The 13,842-nt window shown below is 41.8% G+C and overlaps 1 protein-coding gene across 2 annotated transcripts in view; it reads right to left on the reverse strand.

The window, feature by feature from the left end:
* Positions 1 to 9,903: 9,903 nt before the first annotated feature.
* The window catches only part of SYT10 (synaptotagmin 10), a 44,855-nt gene continuing 40,916 nt past the window's right edge, over positions 9,904 to 13,842 (reverse strand). For both annotated transcript variants that reach the window (XM_079992721.1, XM_079992720.1), the window contains exon 7: positions 9,904 to 13,513. In XM_079992721.1, coding sequence (XP_079848847.1) covers positions 13,442 to 13,513 — 72 coding nt within the window. In that variant the 3' untranslated portion in view covers positions 9,904 to 13,441. The remainder of the gene's footprint in view (positions 13,514 to 13,842) is intronic.

The following is a 13,842-nucleotide window of genomic DNA, read 5'->3' on the forward strand; positions in this document are numbered from 1 at the left end:
AAACATGCCATCATGAATGACTTCAAGAAATGCAAAGTAGGTAATTTTAGATTACTTTATTTCTTCTTCAAAATACATATGAAACAAATAGAATAAAATTATATCAAATGTTTATTTTTTTTTAAGATATAAAATTATCACAAACTGTACACTTGTTAACGTATATTTGAGGTGTTGTCATTACATAGTTTGATTTCTCTCTCTCTCAGTTGACAAATAGATTTTTCACACATTCTAGGTGATACATTGTAAAAATACAGAAACATGTTGTACATCTCTTAAAGGCTAGTGCAAAAATACAGTTACTATATCATTAATAACAATTATATACTCTCAAGTTTCCACAAACGGCGGTTTATAGCGCATACAAAAAGCCAGGAACATGTGTTGGGAGGTGGGAGAAGTGTGCTTTAAAAAATTCTGTCTATCAAATGCAGAAGCCAAAGATGCCAACATGAACAATGGCTAAGTACCAAACCACAAACTGCCTTGAAAAAGTCACAGAATTAACACTGCATAAAGGGTACCAGAAAAGATCCCATTCAGCCAACATCAAATAGCAAAGACTAGGCAGATGGTTTGAAGAACAAATTCGTCCTTCATAGGCTACATTGACCTGGCCCTGTGACTTAGAATATTCCACACAGAGAGGCAGTTGAGTTGAGCTGAGTTTGGGCTGCTCAGAGCCAGATAAACTGATGCATATACCAAAGTTAATTGGCAAAACTGCTCGTAGGAATAGTGGCTGCTCCTAGCCTTGCCTTAGCTCCATTGTAATAAAATAGGATTACGTGGGAGGCATGCCTGAATGATGCACAATTCAGCACATTTGAAGCATATGCAAACCCAGTATCCTCTATTGGGACAGGACTATTATCCCGTAAAGCAAGGTTTTATGGGTTATGTTTGTGTCCATATGCATGCACCTTCCAGATTGAAGTGTGCTACATTTTCTTCCCCCGCAGGAGCTTCCATTAGGCCAGAGAAAACACGTGGCAGTTCCATAAATATATATCTAGAAATGGTGTCCATTGACTTTAGTGGTGGAAGGAAAATGGAGATTCAGAAGCCTAGCACAGCCTACTGAAACCTGCTGCTCTCTAGGTGTTTTGGTCTACAATTCCTGTCATTCTCAGTCAGCATGGCCACTGGGCAGGGATGATGGATGTCCCACCACACCTAGAGGGTACCAGGTTGGGAAAGGCCAGTCTTGTGAATCCATTGGGAGCATCTTATCTATCAACCGTGTGGATAGTAGTCTATAGTGGGCATTGCACCAGGCTGTAGGTAGCACACTAACTTTGCAATTAATTTCTTTTATAAAACTTTTTTTAAAAAGTGCACTGTTACAGTTTTTGCTTTCAAGATTTCCAGCAGCTAGCTATCTCTGCATGAGTCCCCCCACCGTCCCATTTTGGACAGTTAATCCTTATAATCACTTTGTTTAAAAAATAAGCATGTCTGTTCTATATATATATATATATCTGTGGTAAAAGCCAAAATAGTCTCTGATGAATAATATATATATCAAAAGCCAGACTCTGTCCACCTCATTTCCATGGAGTAGATTCCCTGAATACAATATTATAAAGGAGGAGAAATGGAGTGATTATCAATGTCCTGTTTGGATCTCTAACCAACCTTATAAAGGCAGATTGCTAAGCAAACCTGTTGACTCCATACTTGGTAGCCTGAGGGCGATGAACTTCTGTTATGACAGCATAGAGCTGTAATCTATTTGCCTGGACTCTAAAGAGCATGGAGGTGGTTATGATTTTTCTAAAGGGGTATACGACAGAGTTTGTGAACTCCATGTACAGAGAGAAACTGAACACAATGTCCCTGGAGAATCTTGCAGCGTGCAAAATGGGATGGCAGGCAAATCCCTCATCTTTTGACAACCATTGTCCCTAACACTTGATGTCTCCTACTCTTGTTCGAAAAGAATAATAGATCTGGGCGAAGAGAAGGAGGAAGAAATAAGAGGAGTAACGTGAAGAAAGATGTCACCTAAATTGACCAGTCATTGCCAGTTCATCTTTTAGGAGGCTGACTTTTCCCAGGGTATTTTGTGCTCCTGGAGCTTTTTATATAGCTACGCAAGCACAAAATATACACAGTGCCCATCAGTTATGAAGAGTGTATCAATTTTTTTGGTGCATTCATGATTAAGATTTTGGATGCTTCCAGGCTGTCACTGTTTTTGGGTTTAGGGAAGTTTTTAATATTTAATGCTGTATTGTGTTTTTAATATTTGGTTGGGAGCCACCCAGAGTGGCTGGGGAAACCTAGCCAGATGGGCAGGGTATATTATTATTATTATTATTGGTGGGATTCAACCACATGCCGACATGTCCAGGTTGCACAATTCTAGCTGCTCAGACTGCTTGTGATAAGGAAGTTGCAAGGGAAATACCCTGGAAATTGTGGGATAGCATTTGCTCTAATGCAATGCCATTTCAAACAAATCAGAACGAAAGCTCATTGAACAGCCAATGCCATCTAATCTCCCTTAAATCAAGTCAAGGGACACGCTCAATAAACAGGTAATCTGGAAGCACCCTCAGATAAGCAAGGGCTCTTACCTGTCACATGATTAACACCTTGCAAGTATATTATAAATTGGAATGTGGCAATCAGTGCCTCTGTTCTTCATTCCTGATGGACAGGGAGTATATTTAAAATACAGACAACTCCCTGTTTACATGGGGGTTATGTTCCAAGGCACTGTGCATGCCAGCGGAATGTGCATCAGTCCGTCTGCCCTGCCCCAGTCCCTTGCAGTGCCAAAAAACATTGTGCATGTCAGCAATCACGCATACACCAACTGCACGGAAATGGGGAGGTGCCTGTACTCATTTTTGTTCTGATCCTAACCCACCCCCCCTCCAAAAAAGCAACAACAGCACAACAGAATGAAAGGGCAGGGCAAGGCGTAGATCAGGAGTCAGCAAACTTTTTCAGCAGGGGGCCGGTCCACTTTCCCTCAGACCTTGTGGGGGCCCGGACTATATTTTGGAGAAAAAAATGAACGAATTCCTATGCCCCACAAATAACCCAGACATGCATTTTAAATAAAAGGATACATTCTACTCATGTAAAAACACGCTGATTCCCGGACCGTCCGTGGGCCGGATTTAGAAGGTGACTGGGCCGCATCCGGGCCCTGGGCCTTAGTTTGCCCACCCATGGTGTAGATTGTCTGTAGGAAATCTCATCCTTCTCCCCAGACCAGAAATTTTCTTACCAACCCAGTAGTGTGAGCAAGAAACACTCTGGGGATGGTAAAGCCCTTGAAGGTTGTGTTTTTGGAGAATTGAGAACCTCAGTGCTTCCATTGTGATGAATGGAAGAAAAGCCTTTGTAAGTATGTTGGATAGTTTGATAGCTGACAGTGGGGAGCCCTGCTGATGTAGAATCATAGAATTGTGGAGTTGGAAGAAACCCTGAGGGTTTCTTGGTGCTATGTCCTGTAGCCTACATCAATTCCTACTGGCACAGAAGTTTGAGGTGGACAAAGTGCAGCAAAAATTTTTAGAAGAAGAAAATAGCAGAATTTGTATACATTTTAAACTGAGAAATAATTTCATTCTTATTTGTTATCAAAAGTAAACTTTGTTTCTTCATTTCCAATATAAATATATAGACATTTCAAGTGCAAGGGGGCTGGTAAAGACAGACGCTCTCACAACCTTTCATGCAAACAACGGTCTATTACAGAAGGAAACAATTTTTCGAAAGAATACATCACATCTGAATTCTGGCTATGCTGTGACAATCGAGTTCAGAGCTTTCCAAACTGTGTGTTGGCTGCAGTGCGCAGGTGTGTAGTGTTGTGTTATCGTCCCAACTCTATTTTGCTAGTAAAACCTGAATTACTTTGATGCGAAATGACGCATGTTTAAAAAGTGTGCCACCAACATGAAAGGTTTGGAAAGCTCTGATCTAGTTATTTCAATCACCATTTTGGGCAATAAGGCAAACACTTCTTGTTGATGGCTTGCTTGAGTTACACGAGATACATGAAGAAATACAAACCTGGTGAAGATTATAAGCACACATTTCATCTGGAAAATTGTTTCAGGTTTGTGAATGCTTGTGCCCATGCAAGGTGTTACTATACTGAAAGCAGCAAACGTAGGCTGGGGAACCCCAGTTCTCCATTGCAAAAAGGGTGGCTATGGGCTGTGTTTTACACAGTACAGCCTCCTCTTTGAAAGGCTGTCAGAAGACAGTCCTCTGTTTGAAGAGTTGAAGATGACCATCAGAAGGGTGAACCTTGAAGTGCCCCTCAATAGTTAGCACCCGGACAGCCGACTGAATAGTCACCTGATCTGTTATTCCCCCACTATGGTGAAACATATTGCATACCTGTCTTTTAATTTTCATTTAACTGTACTCTAAAATGGCTTTTCTAGGCAAGCCCATCCAAAGCAGCTTTCTCTTCAATCCAATTTCTAATTTAAATTATAGTGATTACCGGTATCTCAAAATCTGAATCTATTCATAACACAATTTAGGCAAATCTGAACCTTATTTTATCCTCTCTTTTGGTGGTTCATGAGTTTGCAGCCTCCCTAAGCATAGAACAATGGGGATATATTTCAAGAGGGTGTTTAATTGGCTCTGCCTGCCATGTGAGCCCAGCAAGTGGCAGAGCAAGTGCTTTGCGTGCAAATTTTCTCTGGTCCAATCCCTGGCATCTCTAGTTAACCAATGACATGCAAGACCTCTGCTGGACACTGTGGAAAATCACTGTCAGACAGTGAGTGGCAATATTGAGCTGGTTGGGCAATGTGCTCTAAGTCAGCTCCCTATGTTGTTTCCAGAGGGACCATAGCTCATGCTTCTAATGCAATAGTTCCCAGATTCACTCCCAGGCATCTCTAGGTAGAGCTGGAAAAGAGCCTTGACAATAAGTAAAGAGAAGACTGAGCTAATGGACCACTTGGTATATGGAAGCTTCCTATCCTCCTGTGTTCCTAAGTTGCTCTGACCTGCTTTTCTCCCAACAAGGGTTTCAATTGGGAAAAGCAGCTGGTAGAAAGAGAAAAGCATTGGTAGGGTAGGAGAAGCAGGAGATATCCTCTCCAGCCTATTGCTTCTCCACTTCATTGCCCATCCTCATCTCACCACCTTGGAATGGAGAAGCAACATTTAGAACTCCCAGATCCATGTTTTCTTTTTGCTGCCCTCAATGTAGTTCTGCCCCAGAGCTGTCTTCCCATTCATCCCCATGGAGGTGGCTGATTCACATGAACATTCTAACGAGCATACAGATGAGCTCCCTCCATTCAAAGGGATGCCTAGCATTCAAGATGAAATTAAGCGTTAGCGGCATTTTTTTTTTAGCGAACCCCTTTCACTTCAATGGTGCTTTACAGAGCAGAATATCTCAAAGCTCCATTAGATGAATGAGTGCTGCATAGGGACCAGTGCTTATAATCTGAACATATCAACATTAAATACATTTACAAGAGACACTTCCCAGTTCATGCTAGTAAATTTCAATGTGATGTTGCCTTGGCTCGTACTGTCAAATTCTTGCAGTGATCCAACACATAGTGCTGTTTGAACAGCTTAGTTAACACAACAAACTGTTACACTGAACACTCCCCCCCCCATAAATGCCCATAATTTGGCCACTCGGCACACATTCATTTTTGCTGCATACATAGAAAGAAATGTCAAGTAATCTATTACTATATACTTTTTTCTTTTTTTAAGGAAAAAAAAGTTGTTTTAATTTAGCACAAGAACAGTTACTGCAAATAGAGAAAGCACAGCAGCAAACAGACTTTGAAAGTCATGATTTAAAAGCAATATTATAGATTCTACATATAAGAAATACTGTTGGTCTTAAGAACGTAAGAAGAGTTCTGCTGGATCAGGCCAAAGGCTTATCTAGTCCAGCATTGCATTTCCAGTGGACAGCAAGACCCCTCTGAGAAGCCCACAACCAGGACCTGAGGGCATGCAAAGTATTAAAATCTCTAGGCTAACATTCAAAAGTGTAGTATTTTTCAAAAGCAAAATGGAATGGAGTATTTTGTGCTGTGTTGAAATCATTATTCCATATTACAGCATTTGCATTCTGTCTTTCTTTTTTTTTTTTTTTAAAAAAAAAAAACTAAATAAAAACCAGGTGCAGTTTGATCAGTAAAGAGGCTTTTGAATTTCCCTGCCCTTATCTCAGAATTTGATCAGCTGAATTCTTCTACACAACTTTTCTCAGCCAAGTGGAAAAATATATAGATAATGGAGGGGGGAATCCAGCTTTCTGTCCCCCCCCCCCCGCTCCCAAACAGACCTTATTAAGCATACAGGAGGCAGGGAGTATGAGGAACAAATCTCCTCCTCTGTCTCCTGCTCCCTGGTTACATGATGTGTGCAAGACCCCCCCCCCCAATCAGTTCAGCCCATGTATCCCGGTCAGGTCAGCTATTCCAAAACACCAGATTGGACCTCCCAATCAGGTCGGGGGGACAAATGCACAGCTGTACAATTCACATAAGAATGTCTATATGCAAAAGCCTCTGTTCACACTAAGAATGATTGTCTTGTCTCAGCAGGAGGAGAAACATGTGGGCACTGCCTAAACATTTACCCAAAAAACTCAGTCTAGGCGTTCCTGCTATATACCCCCTAGCCTAGTCTTCAGCAGTGCCAATCACATTTCTGAACTCTAGTTAAACTCTCTGTTTTTCTGTGTAGAAGACACACATTTTCTCTCCCGCTCCCTTCTCACTGTCAGACTCCCTCCCCATTTTGAAAGCCCCAGATCACTCTAGGTGGATCCAATCTGACCCAGGCCTGCCTCAACCCATTCTGGCTGAATCCTGGGTCAACCTTCACAGACCCCTGCTTTCCATATTGGTAGTAATGCCTTGATATTCAGCAAAGTATATCTGAACTCTGCTTCTTCAGTGCAAATACAAATGTATGTTCTTGAAAATATCTATATGTACTTTTCAAAATGCAACTGCTCCCTAAAATAATCTGATGAAAAACTTTTTTTCAATTATTCACCTGTCCGCTTGCAATATAGCTAAAAGGAAGTTCACATGTGGGTCACCCAACAAAACATAGAGAAACCAGAAATTCTATTGGATTTGTTTGATCCTCTCTATAGTCAGCATGTTCATGATTTCAAAAATGAGAAATTAATGTTAATTTAGCCATAGTTTTCAGCTTGGGAAGAATTTATGTGTCCTGCAAGATTCTATGCACATGCTATGACCAGATGAGCAGTTAGGACTGAGCCCAAAGACTGATTTTTCTTTAAAATACCCATACTTGCATTACTGAAAAACATCACTGGTAAATGAATAGCAGTTGACTGGCAGCTGACATTTTAGTCCCAAAACTGGGTGAAAAGGATTTAAGCCTTTATGGCTAAAAACAGGTAACTAGTCTTCTTAATCAGATCATAATTAGTTTGGGAGAGGAGTTACTCCTAATGGGGTAATATTTATTTTGTCCCATTTTTACCTCTGCTCAAACAGGTTGTGCAGGCTTTTGAAACAATACAAAATTCTTCAAGACTTGTTGGCGACGCATGATGGAATGCGCACACCAAGAGGAACATCCCTTCTAAAAAATGATGTCTCCAGCTTGAGTTGGTACCAACAAAGCAGTGTCACTGTTTTAGAGAAGCATGCAAGTCACAGCTGTCACAAAGGAATGTAAACCACTATTAGTAGCACAGGTTGCAATCCTATGCACGTTAATTAAGGTGTCTGGAAATGCTGACTCAATCAGCTTAGGCATATAGACCAACTGCATGGTTAGGTGTGGGAATCAGCCTCGGCACTGTCCAGTCTCCCTCTCAGTGTGTGTAACCTGTAATGAATACTGGGACCTAAACACATAGATCCTCTTTGCTAGGGCTGTCTATATTACAGGTCAGGGTACACGAGCCCAGTGTTTGATTCCACACTGCAGAAAACAATCTTGCCTTCGATCCCATTAATTCCATGAGTTTATGTCATGTCCAGGGTCGTATCCATACATCCTAATCCAAACCTCGTGCAGCTCTCATTAGCACCCCGAGCTCAGTGCTATCAGACCTGAATGTGCCATGGAAACATCTGTGTATCTCCAGTTCACTCATCTAAGCATGCGCATTGGAGTCCTCACACACAAGCCTGAGCTAATGAATCAGACATGTAGGCTGCATTCTTGTCATGTGCCTAAGACCCCTATTTGCCTCATGTCCATGGAACTTTGTGCAGCTGATTCCTATTCCTCTTTACAGAGGCTGGCTTTTAAACATCTAACCTACGTGCTGGTCCATTTGCATGGCTGAGAAGCAGATGTGAACCATCCACCACATATTAAAAATAACATGAGGTGCAGGCATTCCGTATCCAGGATGGCCCATTTGATAGAACCAATTCTACCACTACCATTTTTTATTTTTTTATTTTGGTAGAGAGAGATTGCAATTCGGGTCATTCTACAAGAGTGAGGATGGGATAGGTGCCCAGCTGCCCACCCCTTCAATGTGCAAACTGACTGTTGGGTGGGCATACATCTGAACTGGGGCTCACTGAGTTCAATGAGACTAACACCCAAGTAAGTGTGCATAGGATTGCATCATTACATTGACAACACTGAGGAGAAGGGCACAACTAAATGTTTTTCCTTTGGTGTTGGATAAAAATAACAGCAACAATAGGTTGTATCCCATGAAGTTGTCCCATTTATGCAAGGACTTCCACCTAAATGGAACTCCTTCTTCCTCCCCTCTAGATCTGTTCTGGGTGTAGCCCCAGCCCTCCAGAGCAGATTGGGGGGGGCATGCAAATGGGAATCAAACAGGGATAGGGTTTATTGTTGTGCAGGCAGAAATCCTATTGCTAAAGTGATGACTTTGACAGATGCAACCTAATAATAATAATAATGGTAATAATTTATATAAAACAATGGCCCTTGAAATCTATTCCAAGTTACAATAAAAGCTATGCCATAGCAGTAGAAACCGACGAAACAATCAAAAGTATATGTTCCTTACAGAACACTAATGCTACATTTGTTCATGAACTTGTTAGGGTTTTTGTTTTTGGATAGTAGGCGTAAAACAGTGCAAAGTATATTGAAGTTCAATCTTACAGTATTTCACCACCAAAAATATAGCAGAAAGAGCAGAAAGGCCCTTTTGTTATTGAGAGTATGAGAAGAGAAAAATCAGAATAGCTCTGAAAAAAACTCTGTAGATAGTATGCAGATGCTTGTGAAAACAAATAGCATTTGGAAAGTATTTGTGATGATGGCAAGTAAAAAGGACATATTCAGAGAGTGCATCACAAGAATTCTGCAAGCGTCTATCTACACATACAGATTTCTGTGACCATAAAGTTGATAGTTTGAGGTACTTCTCCATAAGGTGACGCACAAGCAGCTTACATTTGTTCAGTACCATAAACATCAACTTGTGACAAGTACCCATTTAAAAAAAAATGGAACAGGATATTGAAGAAAACCCCAGATAATATCTGGGTTACTGCTACTGGTTGGAAAGTCTATGTGTGGTAGTTTTGAAGCAACTTATCCACCTGTTCTTCCCCTTCCATGTGATAGAAACAGGAGAGATGGCGGCAAAAGGAGATGATACCAAACCACCTTGTTTCCCTCCATCTTTATTTTAGCCTGTCCTTCACATGACCTGTGAATGCTGCCTAAAACAATCAAAGTTGTGTTATTTCCTGTCCTAAAATTAAAAGCGGGGAAGAGGGATAGAAGGAGGGAGAGAGGGAAGCAGCAACAGCAGAGCAGGAGGGCAGGTTTACTTGCGGCCTACTTTATGAAACAGTTGGGGTAGAAAGGGAAGGAGGCTTACTTGGACCTTGGACCACTGCAGCAGGGATAGGGAACCTGTGGCCCTTGGACTCCAACTCCCATCAGCCCCAGCCATCATGGGCTAGGGCCCCAAACACCAGGGATCTATGGGAGTCCAACAAGTGCACCACAAATTCCTCACACCTGCTCTACAGAATTGCCCACCACCACCATTAGTTATCAGTCATATCCACCAGTAGAGTATAACTTTAAACACCCAAATGTCCTTTAAAAAAAAAGCCAATTTGGTTCATTAAAGTGATAACAGACATATCTAAGGTGCAACTGTGCATACTATGGGTAGAATCTGGAGTGCTGTTGATCTCAGTCCTATACATTAGTCATGACTAATGTTCCACATTTGATTTCATGTTGTTGGGACCGATGTGTGACTAACTTAAGCCCCATTCAGGCATAGTCACTTTTTGTGTTCAAAGGACATTGGGGGTGGGTGCTTGGGAAGCAAGGCTGCACATGTTGGTCCTGCCCCCAATGTCACCATCACTCCTAACCTCTGTGCATTAAGCATGAAGGTCTGAAGGAGATGAAAACATGCTTAAAATCATCCTGGCAGTTTCAGGTTCTGCATAATCCAGGGTCGCAACTGCAGAGAAATATCTAAACACGTATTGCTGAATGTATTTGGAATATCCCTTGCAAATTCACAAAGGCTTAGAGCAGATATTGGGACCAGGGACTCCCCCTCCATGTACTCTTCAAACATGGGCACTTCTAACGCCTAAATAGGGCTTCAGCCTGGATCCAAACCACTGTGTATACAGTTGACTCGCAACTTATGCAGGGGTTATGTTCCGGGGATAGCTTGTAAAGCCAAAATCATGGATAGTCAAAACACACTCTCCCAGCACCTCCAAATACTTTCCCAATGTGCATGCAAATGGTGGGTGGGATTGTGATAGTTCCTCGCCCCCAGTTAAATTTTTATTTTTCCTAGCCAAGTTAAATGTGCATAAGTTGCAAGTTGACTGTACCATGATTGGTGTTGAAAATAATGGAAGCTGGAAATTAACCCCATACATAGATTTTAAATTGGACATTTGGCAAATAAATGTGATCAGCAAAAGGGCCAAATCAATTTAGGCAATTGATTTGCAGAAAGAAGAATCAACCTAAAGTCCTCACACTAATCCATCACCTTTATATCAAGCTCTGCACTTGTCTACTTCTTTCTATTTCATGGCAAGACCAGCTCTGAAAGAGGGCTGCTTCATGCCTGACATTTTTCCTGCATGGAGATAAATCACTATCACACCTGAAGCGAGGCACAAGAGTTTAGAGTTTCACAAACAGCAGGCTCTGGTGAGTTTCGTCTGCACAAATGTTTTAATTTTGGAGCTTCTTTCAATGCTTCTCCTGAATATAAGGATTCACTGACCTTTCCACACATCTATTGCAATGACTGGTGTGCTTGTGTGGAATGCTGTCAGCAGTCAGCATAAGAATGTTTTAAGCCATCATAAACTAACACAGGAGAACAGAGCTCCACAAGCTTCAACTTTTTAATTTCAAATTTAGGAGACAACAAAGTTTGGCTTGCTGACTTCCTGCTACATTGAAGCAAAACAGATTTTAGCCCTCCAACTTACAACACTGAATCTGCATCCCAGAATCTGCATCCCATTTTGAAAGACTTTTTGCCTTCCTCAATGGATGGCCACTTTCTTTTCTTTTCTTTCTCTCCCTGCCCCCTCCCAAATGTGCTACTCTTTGAAGGCTTTACATTTCTGGTTGTCTGAACATCTGTGTGCCCCAACTTCTGGTGACCGGAATTCACACTGTAGCTTCATAAATGCTTATGCTAAGCTCTTGTTGCATCCAAATGTCTGATTATGAATCCTCCAGGCCAATCACATCAATGAAGTTAAGCTGAAATACAATAAAGTGTCAAAGAGTTGCCCCTTTGATATAGCAAAGCAAAGCTATATCAAAACCCTAGAGGCTAAAGTGCCAAATTAAAGGCCAAACTTGGTGCGATGGTTAATGCATCTTTGTGTGTGTGTGTGTGTGTGTGTGTGTGTGTGTTAAAGCAAGCAGGGATTGTTGGGCTGATAATTATTGGGGATTTCCTAATGCAAATAGAAGATCCAGAGAAATAATCTTTGACAGGACCACAGTAGGGAAGAGGGATAGAACTCCTCTTCCCCGGTTGCTACAATCCCAATACTTATCAGAACCATCCTCAGGGGCTGCATTTTTTAAAAAGCCCCCCCCCCCCCCAAGCCTACACACTTTAAATGCAAAGGTGCATTTAATAACACAGCACACACTGGGCCCAAACACAAGTTACTTTACACATTTCAGTTTCACATTTACACATAAGACATCATGGCGTACACCAGCATTTCTTAAACTTTGGGGAAAGGGTGTGAGAAATCACAGGAGCAGATGGGGGTTGCCAGATGGCCATCCGTGGCTAAGCAGCTCCTGTTTTCCTTGGCTGAATGGCTAACTAGGGAGCAGACCAACCTTTCCAGCTGGGTTGCACGAGGGAGAGAAGGGGAAAAGCTCTTGTCGACACTAAATCTTCCCTTGCAGCTCTGCACCTCAGTTGCACGGCTGGCATTCTTCTGGCTCTCAGGCCCAGATTCAACCCAGCAAACAGGGACAACCCAGTGGAGAACAGGGGCTGCATCCAATGTTCTCTGTGTATTAGGGCAAGGGCTCATGCACTAGCAGGTGGGCGAGTTTTCACATTACACAACAGGGGAATCAAACCCAACTGTTGAGCTCAAGGAAACTCATTGCACAACCGATTGCACAATCTATTTTACAGAGAAGTTACCAGCAACCTGTTTATGTAGTTTTTGGTGCAACTGCATTTATTTTGTGCCAAACATTTCACCAGTGGAACAAATATACCGCAAAGTGACTTTAGCACTATATTGGATACAACCCTCATTCAGTGTTGGTATGCACCCCAGCTTCCTGAGCACAATTGGAAGGAGACTGCAGTGGGGGGCAGATTGGTGATTCTTGGAAGTGCTGATGCTCATGTGAACTTCCTCAAGGAGGCTCTTTGAATCCCACTCTGTATTGGGACCACAGAATGTACAGTACATTCAGAAAGGGGGCGGATTTTAAGAAATACTAGTGTACATGTAAAAATACTGTATGACTGTTTGGCACACTCATTAGGGAGCTGTGATAGACTGCAGTTCCCAATACAAGATTCACCCAGTGGCAAACCTGTTTTTGCCTCTATGTAATATATAAAATTGTCACCACTTAGAGGCGAGTTCACAAGAAAGGAAAGTACAACAGAAAGCTTTATGTTGACACAATTTGTGCTATCATGAGCATTATGTTGCGTTCAAGACCTTAAACCCACCTATACTTGTGTCCTTCTGAATGCCTTGTTCAAACAAAGAAAGAAATGATGTCTTTTCATGACATCTTTAACAAGTATTCAAGTGAAAGGTAAGTTAAGAATGAGAATTAATGGTATTATTATGCAGTAGAAATACAATGGATCAAAATGCAAAAATCTGATTGCAGGTCATCAGCTAGACCCAAACCTTTTGTAGCGTATAGACATGGTGAGCTTGTTGTGAAGCTGGTCATCAAGAATCCACTGTTCAAGCTAGGGTGTAAGTGGTGGTTTTGGTGATGAGCAAGATCCTTGACTGTCAAAACTGGTTGCTCGGCCTGGCAACTAGAAGAAATAGAATATTTTAAGAAGAGTCCTGTTGCATCCACAGGTCCATCAAGTCCAGCATCCTGTTTCTTATAATGGCCAACCAGTTTCCTCACAGAAGTCCACAAGAGCCCTCCCCCCACTTTTCTCCCCAGCTACTAGCATTCAAAGGACTACTAGTTCCACCTTACCATTGTGATCAACAGCCATTGACAGACCCATCTTACCCCATGAAGATATCTAATTCCTCTCTAAAGTCATCTAAGATAGAGGCCACCACCACATCTTGTGGCACCAGATTTAATCCAGATTGAATTATTGCCAATTGTTCAACATGAGAGAGCACT

Source organism: Podarcis cretensis (assembly GCF_951804945.1).
Source record: "Podarcis cretensis genome assembly, chromosome: 10".
Lineage (NCBI taxonomy): Eukaryota > Metazoa > Chordata > Lepidosauria > Squamata > Lacertidae > Podarcis > Podarcis cretensis.